This window comes from Centroberyx gerrardi, chromosome 10 (assembly GCF_048128805.1).
Source record: "Centroberyx gerrardi isolate f3 chromosome 10, fCenGer3.hap1.cur.20231027, whole genome shotgun sequence".
Lineage (NCBI taxonomy): Eukaryota > Metazoa > Chordata > Actinopteri > Beryciformes > Berycidae > Centroberyx > Centroberyx gerrardi.
The window spans coordinates 12,924,197-12,941,338 of NC_136006.1; the positions used below are offsets into that span (position 1 = coordinate 12,924,197).

At 41.6% G+C, this 17,142-nt stretch overlaps 2 protein-coding genes across 2 annotated transcripts; one reads left to right on the top strand and one right to left on the bottom strand.

Moving 5' to 3' along the window:
- Positions 1-526: 526 nt before the first annotated feature.
- LOC139907864 (tubulin alpha chain-like) lies at positions 527-8,935 on the bottom strand. The gene is made up of 4 exons (XM_071894367.2): positions 8,810-8,935; positions 2,808-3,030; positions 2,034-2,182; positions 527-1,842 (listed from the first exon to the last, which is right to left on the bottom strand). The coding sequence occupies exons 1-4, from the start codon at positions 8,810-8,812 to the stop codon at positions 868-870; spliced, it is 1,350 nt and encodes a 449-aa protein (XP_071750468.1). The 5' UTR covers positions 8,813-8,935; the 3' UTR covers positions 527-867.
- Positions 8,936-13,749: 4,814 nt separating this feature from the next.
- Positions 13,750-16,350, top strand: LOC139907865 (tubulin alpha chain-like). Its single transcript, XM_071894368.2, has 4 exons — positions 13,750-13,833; positions 14,266-14,488; positions 15,003-15,151; positions 15,276-16,350. The coding sequence occupies exons 1-4, from the start codon at positions 13,831-13,833 to the stop codon at positions 16,248-16,250; spliced, it is 1,350 nt and encodes a 449-aa protein (XP_071750469.1). The 5' UTR covers positions 13,750-13,830; the 3' UTR covers positions 16,251-16,350.
- Positions 16,351-17,142: the final 792 nt, after the last annotated feature.

Consider the following 17,142-nt stretch of genomic DNA (forward strand, 5'->3'; position numbering starts at 1 on the left):
AGGATCTGACATCATTTCAGTATTAAAACTAGTTCTTAAGAGTTTATTAGAGTACTTGTTCAGTCAACTAATAGTCAAAGGATTTTTCAGACTGGGAATTTCTTCATTTGAGAACAGCCCTAGAAACCAATACCTCCTCCTGGGAAATTGGTGAGAGCTGGCTCCACAAGCTAGATTTGACTGCCCCCTAGTGGCTATGCTGTAAAACTACACACACTTGATAAGCAGTTTCACATTCAAACATTGGAGTAGTTAAACAATTGGATGTCTGGAGTTTGGTCTAGTTGCGATACAGCACTAGATGAATAGTATGTGTAATGAAAGACTGGAGCTGGTCAGGTGCCAGATAAGCTGTTCCACATAAGCTGATCAAGACAGTAACATCCTGCAACGTTGGAGCATCTTGAGATAGCATTTAAACCAAACAATATGTAAAAAAGTCACATTCTTATGATGGACAGACAGAGAGAGGGAGTAGAATTTGCTACAACATTTTCAGGCTGTGAGGTTTGCAGAGAATACAGAGAATGTGACACATTTTTGGGGACATTTTATTAAGCAACAACACAGAGGGGCTCAACATTATATAAAAACTAGCAGGTTATTGTACAATGGTTTAGCTTTTTGATAAAACTGAAATTAGTCAACAGGTAATGACACTATGACAAGAGGTCAAAAAGTAGAATTTCAACAACACAGTAATTCGTTTCAAACCTTTTTAAGTGAGGCCATGATTTTGACATTTAAGTAAAATAATAAAATAACGAAATATTTCTTAATGTGTTGCTAACAACCAAAGTGTTTTGCTATGAAACAGATCAATTTCGTTTCTGAAAGCAACAACCAGCAAATGAATGCTGAGCCTGTCTAATATTCCTCTCCCTCCTCATCCTCCTCAAATGAGTCGATGCCCACCTCTTCATAATCCTTCTCCAGGGCGGCCATGTCTTCTCTGGCCTCTGAGAACTCTCCTTCCTCCATGCCCTCCCCAACATACCAGTGGACAAAGGCCCTCTTGGCATACATGAGGTCAAACTTGTGGTCCAGACGGGCCCAGGCCTCAGCGATGGCTGTGGTGTTGCTCAGCATGCACACAGCCCTCTGCACCTTGGCCAGGTCTCCTCCAGGAACCACCGTAGGAGGCTGGTAGTTGATGCCCACCTTGAAGCCTGTGGGACACCAGTCCACAAACTGGATGCTCCTCTTGGTCTTGATGGTACCGATTGCCACGTTGACATCTTTGGGAACCACGTCACCACGGTACAGCAGACAGCAGGCCATGTATTTACCGTGACGAGGGTCACACTTCACCATCTGATTGGCTGGTTCAAAGCAGGCGCTGGTGATCTCGCCCACCGACAGCTGCTCATGGTAGGCTTTCTCAGCAGAGATGACCGGGGCATAGGTGGCCAGAGGGAAGTGGATACGGGGGTAGGGCACCAAGTTGGTCTGGAACTCTGTCAGGTCAACATTCAGGGCTCCATCAAAGCGAAGTGAGGCGGTGATAGAGGAGACTATCTGGCTGATGAGGCGGTTAAGGTTGGTGTAAGATGGGCGCTCAATGTCAAGGTTTCTGCGGCAGATGTCGTAGATGGCCTCATTGTCCACCATGAAGGCACAGTCAGAGTGCTCCAGGGTGGTGTGGGTGGTCAGGATGGAGTTGTAGGGCTCCACTACGGCTGTGGATACCTGGGGGGCTGGATAGATGGCGAACTCCAACTTGGACTTTTTGCCAAAGTCGACAGAGAGCCTCTCCATCAGCAGAGATGTGAAACCAGAGCCAGTGCCTCCGCCGAAAGAATGGAAGACCAGGAAACCTTGGAGACCAGTGCACTGATCAGCCTATGGAGACAGAGAAACAATTATAAAGACTGACAAAAAAAAAAATGTGATTTCAATCCATGATTTAGGTCTTTACTGGTGTGTATGATTATGACAGAAAAACAAAAGGCAATATATTGCAATATATTTCACAAACATGAAGTAGCACAATAGTAGTAAATCTCTGAAGATTACCACCCCTAGTGCCTCACCAGTTTGCGGATCCTGTCGAGGACGGAGTCAATGATCTCCTTGCCGATGGTGTAGTGTCCTCGGGCGTAGTTATTGGCTGCATCCTCCTTTCCTGAGATCAGCTGCTCGGGGTGGAAGAGCTGGCGGTAGGTTCCTGTACGCACCTCATCTGGGAAAAATAAAAGACAAAAGTGGAGGGTTGAGAAAACTCATTTATCTGTAATGGGAAGTGTATTTAGTGGAGAAAGCATTTATATAACAGTATTATTGCACAGGCTCACTGCACCACTTCATACTTCACATCCGCGTGGTGTGATGCTCAAAGAATGAAGTAGTGAATGAAGTAATGAAGTTGAGTGGTGTAAGTAACAAGTGAAAAGGGACCATTTAAACAATACATTTACATTATGAAGTAAGCCTCCTGTTGACAAATATATTGCAGTGTTCTTGCATAAGGACTTGCAATATATTGCAAGTACTTATGCATGTTTCAGGGCCCATCAAATTCATGCAAAACCTTGAGGATAGCTTAAAAAAATATATATATATACACTGGTCTCAATTCAAAACAAAGGCTTCTTTTCTAATTTCTTGAAAAACCGTAAGATACAAAGTTTTCACCTCAAAACAGTGTTCAGTTTGACTATTGACCGGTAGGGTGGGCTGTTCTTTTAACAAAGGGGGATGGCTGGAATGTTGTAATTTTCTCTCAGTTTTCACATAAAATCTCTAGTTTGTAGTTTGACATCTACAAACACTACAAGCTCCACTACATACAGGGTGAAACTACTGACCAATGACAGTGGGTTCCAGGTCAACGAAGATTGCTCTGGGGACGTATTTCCCAGCCCCGGTCTCACTGAAGAAGGTGGTGAAGGAGTCATCATGGCCTCCTACAGGCTTGCGGTTGGGCATCTGGCCGTCCGGCTGGATGCCGTGCTCCAGACAGTACAGCTCCCAGCAGGTATTCCCCATCTGGACGCCAGCCTGGCCCACATGGACGGAGATGCATTCACGCTGCAAGAGAGGAGGGGAAACGGTGAACAAAGAGAAGGGAAGAGGAAGAGGGCAGGGCAGAGGTAAAGGAGAGAAGAAAGGGTAGAGGCAAGATAAATGCAAAAGAGACAAGGAAAAGAGGCAAGGTAGGGAAGGAAGGGAGAGGACTGCATAATCACATTAGCCACTTCTCATATAGTTACAGTTACACTAGGAGATAGAGCAGTGAAACCAGTGAAGGATGTCGACTTTTGCTTTGCAGGTTGTTATGAAAGGCAAAACTTCTCTTTAAATGACTCTACCAATGAATTAGGATTTTATACATTCCAGTTACAATGGTAATACCCAAAATCATAATTTTGCATCTCTGCCACTAGGTGGAAGAAGAGAGTTAGAGGGAGAAAGAGTTGAGGGCGTGAGAGGAAATATCGAGAGAGATTTGCTGCAGCTGTCATTGGTTCTCATGTGACGATGTGCAGTGAGGACAGACAAGAAGGGCTAAAATGGAGGGGGAATTCAGGGCAGATCTGTGGATTTTACATTCAAACCATTAAGATGACCAATTAAAAAAGGGCATACTGACAGTTGTGTAACTTTTTGTAATGGTAGCCTATAACTAAAAGGAACATAATGTTTGAAGTTCAGTGATCACTGTGTTGTTTGCTCACTAAGTAAAAGTGCAGCTAACTCAATTCTACCAATTTGTCACTTGTGTTGTTTGAAACGGAGGCCAAAACTCATGCATTACATTTACATCTATCCATATGCTGAAAAAAAGTGTGTGAAAAAATTTACTTGCCAACATATATTTATACTCATTAACAAGAGAATGGAAGGGTTCATCCCAAGATGGAATTGTATAGAAATAGCCAAGTAAGGGATTTGAAAGTTCAGGTTTTAGAAAGCCAAATGGTATAAAAATGTACACATTTTACAAAATGACAAGCAAGTCTGATAGCTGGTGTTCAAATTGTACATTTAATTATTGTATTTGCATTAGCCTCTCCCTCTACACAAAGAAACAAATATTTGCCTAAAGACATGACTGACTGGCTATACAAAACAGCATGTGAGTAGACAGGTTTGGAGAGATGTTGCCACTCTAGCATTTAAGCTTTGCTTCTATTCTTGTAGGTTACTTGTCTTCATGCTTTGTGCTCATGTTTGTCTGCTGCTATTATGCTTGTAATGTTTAACTCTCAACAGGACTACCTGGCTACGTCAAGGTTAAATGAATAAAACCTATGCTAGTATCATAATCAAATCTAAACTGGATTTGAGTAAAAGCTTTGTTAATCCATTCACCTGGTCCTTGAGTATTGCTGACCACAAGAGCCTGAGTGACCTGAATTTACTGCCTTATGAGGGGCATTGATAGCCAAGCTAGCAAAACCAACCAATCATTTCTACTCCAACATGACTTAAATTACAGATTACATCACTGATTTTCAAGCCTCTAAATATTTTATCTGGTCTGGTTTTCTTTCTCCATCTTGGTTGTTTTTTTTAAATAAAATGACACTAATTATAAAAGTATGTTATCTACTCTGTCGATTAATTTCTGTAACTCAATGAAAGTCCACTTTCTATGGATAGTTTGTGACCTTCAATACTTTAGCCAGTAGCCATGTTAGCATTGGAAGATCTTCAGAATGTCTTGAGCAATGTCACCTATCTAGAATTGGCTTCCCTATGCTTCCTGGTGGCCTACAATGAGCTAATATTGACATACAACAAATAATATTCTGCCCCGGTACCACCCAAAATCCAGAATTTCATGTAATACTGCTTTGTAATGAAATTCAGTTCCAGAAAGGAAAAAGTTGAATTGCAGGAGACAAAAATGTTCCAAAAATGTTGCTACTGTTTTTGGTCTGTATTATACAAGTACATACACAGACTTGGGCCCATATTAAAAAAGGGACTGGTCTAAAATCATCAGCCTTACTCTCTGTGCAGCCTCAACTTAGCCTACTAATGGGAAAAACATATCATACATCAGTAAATAGAAACACAGTATGTCAGCAGAGTGCAGAGATAAGAAGCAGGGGAAAGCTGAAAGACACAGCCATTCTCTGCATACCACCGAGCCAAGGTCAACTCTACTGTAGCTTAGCTCTGCACTCCTTTACATGAGAGTGTGTGTGTGTGTGTGTGTGTGTGTGTGTGTGTGTGTGTGTGTGTGTGTGTGTGTGTGTGTGTGTGGCCAGGAGGGCAGATAATTAGGACAGTTCCTGCCCCACTGGTGCCTCCCAGCATCAGCTGCTACAGCTCAAACAGGTTTTAAACTATCAACACCAACAGGGGAGAGAAGTAGCCTACATCCATTACTCTGCAGGATGGAGCTTTACTGCTCCATTGTTTGGAAATTGACTTCTGGGTTTGGTTAGGTAAATACTTCTTTGAGGTTTCATTCGACCATTTCATGTTCAGTTTGTTCATATTTAACAAGGGGGATGGAGGGGATCTTGCAGTACCACTCTGCCTATAGTTCTCTATAGTTTACATGTAGGAAGGGCATTTCATATTTCATGACAGCAAGGGAGATACCACCCCATGTTCAAGCTGTCTGACAATGTGTCAGTAGCTTCTATTGGTACCATAACAATGTGTTTAGGCACCACTCCATTCCTTACGCAAGTGTTTCTTAAATTGTAGGTCATAGGCCAAAATTAGTCACCAGCCTGAGTCTGGTGCAGCATCAAATGACACAAGTAACAGCTTTTTCATTAGCGTAGGACCAAAGGCAAGAGACTAGATGTTTGGGTCATGGATTGAAATAAGCACTGTTGAAACCACCTCCTCAATCTTTATCCCCGTATACTAAAAGGCAGACAAATTCTAGACCTCCCACCAAGCACCTTTCAACCCCCATTCCCACCTCAGTTCATGTCAGGCTGCTATTTTTACCCTTTCCCCCCCTTGCTGTCTCTCAGAGAATGATGGACATGAGAAGGTGCTGGTGGGTGAGGGAAAGGAAAAGGAGAGAAAGGAAAGTAATGTGAGGCAAGGGGAGCAAGGGATGGGGAAGTTTGAATAAAGGCAGAATGGGAAGAAATACGATTGGGATCATGGAGAGCCTGTATCTGCAGTACTTCATAGCATAATTCCTTCTAGAAAAATGATAAGTCGAAGCCATCATGGGATGCGAGAGGCAGCATGTGACAGACAATGCATGCCCTAAGACTTTAACAGTTTGCTGCTCATACACCCTGTGTTTGGCCTCCTGTGATGTCACTGTCCTCTCTTGTTTTCCCCCTCAACAGAAAAGGTGACCCTGCCTACAGTGTGCCTAGATTGGCCAGGGTTGCCAGGTCAGCAGACTTCTATGCAGCAGCTATTTTAGGGTGACGTCCTGCATGCTAACCTGACACCAAGAGCGGTAAAGAGTGACTGGCATTCCACACAGCAACAGTGGTCACTGGCAAGATGAATATTTAACCTACTATATGTGTAGCGCAAACAATTTCATGTACTACCTACATAGACTTTTAAGTTAGAAACAATAACAAACATACCCAGAGTACAGCCATTTTCCTCATTTACAGCAGCATGAAAATCATTTTGCTGCTGAGGTTCTGAGGCAAACTGCAACACTAAATCATTTTAACACCACTGGTATCACTGGTATGTCTCTTTCCTATTAAAACTTCATGGCTCAGCTCAGTGACAGCACTCTGAAACTGTTGGATGCAACTTCACTATGTGAAGCCTTCCCCTGTCCCTAAAATCTGTCAGGGTGTGTCCGCATATGAGGGGGAGCAAGGGTGTGCCTGCAGGCTCCAACCACATGGACTTCCGAGATTACAGTCTTGTGTGTGACTAAAACTATAATGACTAGAAATACTGTACTTCCTTGCCAGAGACAGAGAGCAATTTGTTAAAAGCTTTTTCGGGTCATGAGACATGGGGGCAGAGCAGAGTCCTTAATACCCCGTAGTCACAGTACATTCTGCCTCCAGGACAGAGAAACAGACATAATATTCCAAAATGATGAGGTGATGACAGACGGTGATTTGATGGATACAGGTCCAGACCTAAACTGCCCTGTATCCAGAGGACTATGAGCACTAGGCCCATGATAAAATCTCTTAAACATGGGAGAGCCGATCTGAGACTGGTTTAAGTTTATATGGTCATGTGACCTGACTTGTGATCCTGGGTCAATCTCATTATTCAAGTCTTTTAACAATGAGACTGACTGACAATGAACTCTGATCTAGGCTCACTGGTCAAATCAAATAGCTATAAACGTCAGTATGATTATAAGATTTAAATTAATAAAATCTCTTTGAAACTTTCACAATATATGACCTAATTTTAATTTGAGAGATGATGGCTATTTGATCAGGGCGTGTATGTAGTAGGCGAGTGTGCTCAAAATGTGTACACAGTTTGTTATAATGATACGCCATTGTTTTTTTATTAGGAGTGCTGACAACGCTAACAAGCTGTGTTTATACTATATGTGACTGTGTAGTGCAAACAAAACACAAGCTGTGTGTGTCTTGGTTGTAGCCAACACAACACTAAATACACGAGAGATGTGTAAAACGTCAATGGATCCTTTTAATGCTAACACATGTGTGCAGGCACTGTGAGAGATCTGGCCACAATGGCTGCTGGCTACAATAAAAAAAGACTTTGACTACAACCCACGTATTTGTTCCATCTGTGAATGCCAGACGATTTCGTAACTCTCATGGTTGTTTTAGAGGACTTTTTCCTGGTGCTTCCACACATGACAAGATTAATATGTTTTGATAAGCCTGAGTGCCTAACTTCGCACCTGGGACTTCAGCTCCTAAATTTCTAATCACGCTCTCAAAAAAGTTATTACAATCACCTCCACCAGTCATGATCCAATCAAGATGACATTCACCTATGAAGCAAGGTTATCTCCGTTTCATTTGGCAGGGATTAGTTATTAGTCCCATTTTACCCCCAAAATGTACACCTTTGCTTGCTAGGCATATATGAAAACAACTTTTAAATTGTTGTTGAGGTCATTGGGTTTAAGAAGCCTAGCCCACAGTGACAGTCTACCTTTTCTTCTGCAGAAACCTGTATGTCAGTAGGTTTTACAACTCTCCCATGGCTGTTGAGACCTGAAAAAAAAGCAGTAATTCCTGCCCTACAGAGATGCAAGTCAGCTCTTGACTCAAACTGAACTGACTGGCTGATTGACGTAAGTAAGACACACCTAAACTCCTTTCTGACACATTTGCCACACACCTCAGCAGATTTCATACTTGAGCTGACAAGTAGCTGTAGTACAATAAGGCATTTCAAAAATGTTATTAAAATCTGAGCTCACATACTTGGGATAGTCAAGCAGAGCATTTTAACCTAACTAAAAAAAAATACTCAACTTTTAATATAAGAATCACATAATCTATAATCCACATCAAACCACCTTTGAGGTAAATCTCTTCAAAATGATTTCAGCTGACATCTTTTCTCTCCTGATGTGCTGTAAATGTAGGTTAATCTACAACACCTGCTCATCCAGGCCACCGGCCAAATATAGCTTGGCTTTAATGCCAGTCACTCAGTGAAAGATCTATTTCTGATGCGTCAGGGGTCCTACAGGGCAGAGAGGGGGGCAGCTTGGTGCTGCATTGCACCTTTCATCTAGCCGAGCATTTTGGACATGCAAATACATTTAAACAGCGAACACTCGCTGACGCAGATTGAAAATGCTGCAGGTAGGCTATAGCTAAAATGACAGATTCAAACGGAGCTTTAGAGTGGAAATATTTTCTGCAATTGATTAAATCTGAAAAAGACTGAAACTTACCATTGTGCCTTAAAAGTAGAAAAATCTTCTTTGATATATAAAAAACAACTTTAAGTTTGCCTTATAAATGGCTGGTTTGCGTAAATTGTTTGTAGCTTCTCACAGCAGCCGTCAATGTGGTCCGAGTGAGTAAGTAATGCCAGGTGGGCAAGGAGCTGTCTTGCTATATTCAATTCCAAACCACTCCCACCCCTCCCTTTTTGGCGTGAACGCGCGCTGCAAGCGCGCCTACCACTGGAAACTTGTGCACGTGGTTGTCAATTGCAGATGCAGTCAGAGAACCTTTATTAGGTTCTGCGTAGGACACTAGAGTTAGACGTTTTAGACATCACTTTACAATGGCTAGATAAGCAATGATTCTCAAACGCATTTAAAGAAAGAAAGAAAGAAAGAAGAGCCTGTACGACCATCTGTATACTTATGAATATGTACATTAATACATATGTGCATCATATTCATATTCCACTCTTTCCACTAGTCTATTTCATATTTTTATATTTCGATTAGGCCTAGGCCGTTATGTTTATACATACTTAAATAAAGCACATTCAAATTTAGTTATCCATATTTGAGTGAGGAATCGAGGTCGTTAGTAAGATCTGTAAGTAACTGTAACTGTGACAATTGTGAGTTAATTAATTTGATTGATGGTGGGTAGGATTTGTCTTAAAAGGGGGCCTTCACAGACAATTTTGCCTAGGGCCTCCAGCAGTTTAGAGCCAACCCTGGCTGACTCCCATTACTGCATTACTGCTGCAGTGATCTAATTTCCCCACGGGGATCAATTGAGCCTACGTTTGCTTATCTCTCATCTTATTGCTAGGACTCCTGGCCTCCCCTACAAGATGTAACACTGGGCCTGCACCCTGAATTGTTTACATTTTTGCAGCGTCACCACCCCTCCACGTTGGACCCCCCAGAAAGTATGCCAGTCCCTCTTTTCCCCAAGAAGAGTGTGCTATCATTAATCACCACTAGATGGAAGAGTACCCAGATCCTGTATCTGTTACATGAAACAATGATTCACCATGTGTTAACCTATTAGGCCTCTTAATATTGCCAGATTTCTGGTTTTATTGGTCATTTGCGTAAAAATTCCATCGCTTCCATGTTTTATATGGCCCCAATGTCTCACGTTCTAGCCTACATACATTGCCCAATATCAATGGCACTAAACTTTGAGTTCAAGTCCCACTTTTAAACACTAGAGGGCGTAGTTGCTATAGCAGGGGCGACATTCCAATGTAGTTGGTCAACAAGAATGGGGACTTTCCATGTGACTTCTCCAGTAGTATTTTTCTCACCACCGCAGTGGGTCCTGCGCAGTATTTCTGTATTTTTGTCATCCTGCCTCAGCAACTGCCACCACCTCTCTCTCTCTCTCTCTCTCTCTCTCTCTCTCTCTCTCTCTCTCTCTCTCTCTGAACTGGACTGTAAGCAATTTGTAATATAATAAACCCAAATGTTCAAATGTTTCACATGGTTTATACCATTTATGTCTCATGACCTGAAAATGTTGCACATTCTTCTCTCTCTCTCTCTCTCTCTCTCTCTCTCTCTCTCTGTCTCTCTATCTCTCTCTCTCTCTCTCTCTCTCTCTCCCTCCCTCTCCCTCACACACACACACGCACACACAAAAACCAACACCAGCATTATTGTGACCCATTATAAGTGAAAAGACTAATTGTGGGAAGTTAGAGACCTATACACTCAAACAATGAAAGTGGGTCACATCTTTATGACTGAGGCAACACCTTTGAGGGTAAAGCACATGAGATAAGACAGCAGGGCGCCATGTAGCCTATTATCCCAGTACCATTTCAAAATACACACGTACCTCAGCACATATAGTCTAGCATAACGAGGAGCAAAAGATCTGCAACAAGCGTGTAAGTAACTAACTAAAATGTAATATGACCCCACCAGGCTGTTGCTGCAAGTAAGAAAATGTTTGCATGGCACACACTCTGACCTGAGTGACTCCTGATCGGCTCTATTCAAAAGTGCTTTACTATTGAACACTAAGCAGATTTGCCAGAGCAGCTGGCAGCGTCTTGCTAAAGTGCAATGGAATAGTGTTTTTTTTTTGTTTGTTTTTTTTAAAGTACTTTTTGTTTACTTTCCCTGTGCAGATTTTCCACAGAGTGAGACCAGCAGGCCTCTGGTCAGAAACTCACTCCTCCATCCTTTTGGCTGTGGCTTTAAAACTTTTCTCTTGGGACCTTGTTATCACACATAAAATTGTTTAAGCTAATCTAACAACATTTAGCCAGGTTTTGGCCTTTTGAATTATAGCCTAGCAAGTTTGTTCAGCCAATCTTATTGTAAATTGCATTGGGCCTGGGAGGGTTTTGGCAACATAACCTACCAACTACCTTTGGATGCCAGTCATTTGAATCTTCCCACCGCCTAATTCTGGGTCCCACCCCAGTCTTAAAACACACAGCGTTAGGTGATCCTTGCATCTCCCAGTTTAGTGTGTTTTGTAAATGACTGCAAGGTTACACAACATTGCAGAAAGTAAAAGACTACATTGTGAATGATCTCAAGAGCTATGACATCAAGTTATAGTCTGCTTTATTGTTATGTTGTATAAAACATCTATTAGCTCCTTTTTCTCTCCAAGGACATAAAGCACATTGCAAATGCATGGATTAAACAACAATATGCAAATGAAATTATATAATACAAATAAGAACATCTGCACCATAGAGCTTTGTGAGGTGTCTGTGTATGAAATGATGCCAACATCTATTATTTGCCATTGAGGAGTCTCGCAGCCTCAGGACAGACACTGTTGACAAGGAACTGGGTCAGTGTCAGTAGGTTTCTACAGTAAGATGGTGAGAGAGAAAACAGTCCATATGCTAATAGCCTTTCTGATATCGTCTAACTGAGTCTGTCAGCTGCATACATTTAAATGGTTATATGTCATTTCATAGATCTTGATGATATTTTAATGACTTCAATTTCATTTAGTCTTGCCGGGTGGGGCAGCTATGTGTTTGTTGTAATGGTAGTCTGTATGGGAGGGTCTTCTTTCTCTGTTCACTTTGTTGGTAAGCATTTTATTTTTTATAAATTGGGTATGCAAAAAGATTGGAAGCTTTTTGAAAAATCTAAAGGTTAAATGAAACAAAGGCAGAAAATGCCCAAAAATGCTCTGCTGGTTGGTTTCATGGAGATCCACACCTTAGTCCTAGAATAAAAATATTTTTCAATGGAGATCTCAGTTGATGAAGATAACTTTGAGAAGGCTGGGAAAATGGTTCCTTCTGTTTTTCAGATGTCATTCTGTAATACAAATTCTGTAATAAATACTGTTATCACAAAACATACTGTACAGCATCTCATATGTCTCCTCTTACAAATCCGTAGATTATACTGAATCACATTTCCCATATGTTTTGAGCTCCACTTCTGCTATTTCAGCGGATGCATACAGAATATATCAGACACCTTGGGGGTGGATTTCAGGTCTGGAAAGTGGTTTGACTTGTTTTAAAAGTCACAGAGTTGAACATTCAGCATTTGAACCAAAAAAAAACTAAACTTAACTGATTCCTGCCAATTGAAACAGGCACCTGTGTGTGGGCCCCTCCCCCAATTCCCCTGCTACTCACCTGAACCTCATGGACTGGAATTGTGACTGGAGGAGATAATCAAACAAACATTGGACATGAATGACTTGCAGGGCTTAGAAATCTGAATGGGATGATGAGACCATTGGAACAGGGCTTTAGTAACCATGACTTTGGGCTTTCTTTGCCTTTTTATGCACTGTTTCTGTGGTTGACTTTTATGTTAAATATAATGAAACCACGCTGGTAGGCAAATCAGAGTTGCTATTGTATTTATACCATTTAGTCAGCTGACACCCATTGAGGCGATTCACCTGTATTCAGTTTCTATACTCTCCAAGGGGTTGAGGAACCAACAGGGAAGCAGGAACAGGTCCCATATATATTGTACTGTTTTCTAAAGACTGTCAGCTCATTTCAACTTAAGGGAAGAGTGTGGGAAAGAACATGCGCTCAATGGTTGACAAACAATTAGGGATTCAGAACAGCTGATACGCTGATACTCTCTCTCCATAAAACACATTTTCACAAAACTTTATCCTGTATTTTAGCATATCCTTTTTGTGTATAGACATGCACATATTCTTGTGAGGTGGAAATACAGTTAATCTCTTTTCATATCCTACCATAACTTAAAATGCAGGATGTTTTTCCTCTGTTTCCATAAAATCAAAATAAAATGAAAGATGAAAGCCTGATGGCTGAAACGTCGGTAGCCTATTAATAAATGAACGTCTTTTTGCATCTAGAACTTGTGTACGACTCACTTCTCTCTTTTTTTATAAACTCACATGTTTAACCATCAGTCCACATTTCCAAGTTTCAAAGTCAATAAATATGACATTGAAAAATATCAGTAATGATGAAATCTTGGCTTCACAAGTGACATTATACCTCAATTCCAAATTGGAAATAAATCTACTCAATCCTTTGACAATCACACACTTAAGCAGTTGCATTCTTTTCTTGGACTCAGGTGGTGGTCATAATTATTGTATATTGTATATATAAAATAAAAAATCCAACTTCAAGCAACATGAGTTTGTTATCCTGGACTAGGCTAAATCATGAAATCATGCCAAGGTTGTAGAATCTGCAGAGTGACAATACAATGGGTTGCCTTCCTCATCCAGGGCTCCGAAACTATCCTTTTTGAAATATGAGGTGTACACACACACACTCACACACATAGGTACAAAACACACACACACACACACACACACACACCCACACACAATAAGTAGGGTGGTGACCTCCTTTCGCTTTGTCTGTATGTTTGCGGAGCGGATGATGTTATCATGGTCTCATCAGTGTGTTCTCTGATTACAGCTCAGATCAGATCACTGTTCACCTCAAGCCATATAAAAGCTCAGTAACACAACTGTCTCCAGCACTACATCTTCATTCCGATACCTGGACATTGGAGAAGGGAGATTAAATATGGTAAGATAAGTTTGGCTAGTGTGAAACTTATGCTTTCATTAGACTGTAACTATAGTGAGATAGGTTTGGAAAAACTGAAGCTGATGTTTTTTTTTTGTGTTTTTTTACATAATTTAATTTAGAAATATAGTGAGATACATACAGACAAAATTAAGCTGTTATCCATAGAAGTTCATACCATATAGAATTTGCATAAATGTAGGCCTATTGTAGTAGTTTAAAGCAATTATTATCACCACAAGTTTTACAACAAGATTTAAATAGCAAGAGGACAGAGCTAATTGGAAACTTAACACACAGTATATTGTATTTCTGAGGTGGACTGAAATTTAAGATCACAACAGCAAGCCCCTTTCACAGAGATCAAATCTGTGTTGCTGAAATCTGAAAAGTATACACATACCTGGTAACTGAGCCGTGTTTCTTTCTCAGCGTGAGTGTATTTCTATTCATGTGGGCCAAGCTGGGGCTCAGATTGGCAATGCATGTTGGGAGTTGTACTGTCTGGAGCATGGGATCCAGCCAGATGGACAGATGCCCAGTGACAAGACTACTGGAGGAGGGGACGATTCCTTCAACACCTTCTTCAGCGAGACTGGGGCGGGAAAGCATGTTCCCAGAGCCATCTTTGTCGACCTGGAACCCACTGTCATTGGTCAGTACACAGTTAAATAGCTGATTAAATGTTATTCTTAGTTGATTAGATGATGTGTTGACTTGCTTTTTTATTTTTTTTTACTAAATATGTTAATTTCATGTATCTTTGATAATAATATAGATACATGTTTTTTCATCAGAGAATGGGGTAGCTCGGGGGTTGTTGCTTATTTTGTCTGTGTAAACTTCTTAATTCCTTCCACTGACAACAATTCCAATATGAAATAGTACTCTGAAATTTTGTCAAAAGGTAAAACACAATTGATTATTACGTTGATTATTATAATAATAATTTTTCAATAAATGCAAAAAAGTGAACATGTACGCAGATGATAAACATCTCTTTATTTCAAGAACAAAGTTTTATAGTAGGCTATGTGTGAATGGCATGGCAATTCAATGCTGTCGACTGTGATTCAACTTCGGGAGCATTCTTAGTAAATCTATTTTCACCATTCATTATACAGTAAATATAGTTTCATCATTTTTGTTGTTGATATTTTGTTCTCCAGATGAGGTGCGTACAGGAACCTACCGGCAGTTGTTCCACCCTGAGCAGCTGATTACAGGAAAGGAGGATGCAGCCAACAACTACGCCCGAGGACACTACACCATCGGCAAGGAGATCATTGATCTGGTCCTGGACAGAACTCGCAAACTGGTGAGACTATCTGAGAGTGCTTAGTGCTAGGGCGTGTTTGTAGCATATTGTACATGGTTTGTGCCAGATTCATATAATTGATTGTCAATTTTGTTTGTACATTCTCATGACATTCTACTTACAGGCTGACCAGTGCACTGGCCTCCAGGGATTCCTCATTTTTCACTCCTTCGGTGGAGGCACTGGCTCTGGCTTCACCTCCTTGTTGATGGAACGTCTATCTGTTGATTATGGCAAGAAGTCCAAGCTGGAGTTCGCCATCTATCCAGCCCCCCAGGTATCCACAGCCGTAGTGGAGCCCTACAACTCCATCCTGACCACCCACACCACCTTGGAGCACTCTGACTGTGCCTTCATGGTGGACAATGAGGCCATCTACGACATCTGCCGCAGGAACCTTGATATTGAGAGGCCGACCTACACCAACCTCAACAGGCTCATTGGCCAGATTGTGTCTTCAATCACCGCCTCGCTTCGCTTTGATGGAGCCCTGAATGTTGACCTGACAGAGTTCCAGACCAACTTGGTGCCCTACCCCCGTATCCACTTCCCTCTGGCCACCTATGCCCCGGTCATCTCTGCTGAGAAAGCCTACCATGAGCAGCTGTCAGTTGCTGACATCACCAACACCTGCTTTGAACCAGCCAATCAGATGGTGAAGTGTGATCCTCGTCACGGTAAATACATGGCCTGCTGTCTGCTGTACCGTGGTGACGTGGTTCCCAAAGACGTCAACTCTGCTATCGCAGCAATCAAGACCAAGAGGAGCATCCAGTTTGTGGACTGGTGTCCCACAGGCTTCAAGGTGGGCATCAACTACCAGCCTCCTACGGTGGTTCCTGGAGGAGACCTGGCCAAGGTGCAGAGGGCGGTGTGCATGCTGAGCAACACCACAGCCATCGCTGAGGCCTGGGCCCGTCTGGACCACAAGTTTGACCTCATGTATGCCAAGAGGGCCTTTGTCCACTGGTATGTTGGGGAGGGCATGGAGGAAGGGGAGTTTGCTGAGGCCAGAGAAGACATGGCTGCCCTGGAGAAGGATTATGAAGAGGTGGGCACTGACAACATAGAGGAGGAGGATGAAGGAGAGGAGTACTGACCTCACAAAGGCCTAGTTAAATAATATTTATTGACGGTAGAATTTATGGAGTAGGCTACTTATTTAGCTTTGTGTAGTTAGTATGACAGTCAGAATTATGAATAAATTATGAATAAAAAAAAAAAAAACTTTGTTCCATTAGTCCACAGTGGCATTTTTCCAATTACGTGCACCAAAACCAACTCTGGCATTCAATCTAGAATGAACGTACATTCTGCACACAGAGACACATTCAAAAATGTTTTGTTAAGGCCTAATCCATAATCCAAGCACAAACAAAAGGGTAGTGCCCCCACTGAACTCAACAGCTTAATATGAGTCATTATTTTATTCTCAATATATAAAAGAATTGTTTATGTGTCTAACGTTTGACAACCGGGATAACACAACTGTCTTTTGAGTTCAAATACAATATAAAGACTTTATTTTCCACTGCCTTTGCAATCAGTGCAAAAATTTACATGGTCAAATAAATCTTGCTAGCTTTGGAGACCATTTTCTAAGGCATTGTGAGAGTCTCACAGAAACTCAACACCAAACCCTCTCTGTTGTGCCCCTCCCCCCACTATCCTCTCCCTCGTGGAATGTAAGTTATGAAAGAGCTCCTATGTCAGTTTCTACATACCATTCAGCTGTGACTCTATGAGAGCGAGAAAGAGAGAGAATAACTGACTGACTCACTGACTAGTGTTGTTTGTGTATCTCCTCATACTCAGACAGAGGCCTGCAGCAACAATAAGACCCCTGTTATCTATGACTCACAGTTCTGTGATCCTAAGGGGGCTGTTGAAAAGTAAGCAGAAAACTGGCACAACCATTTCTTAAAAGTTGTTTTTATTTTTACCATTTCAATTATATATTCACTGCCAATATTCCCTGTCTATAATGAATG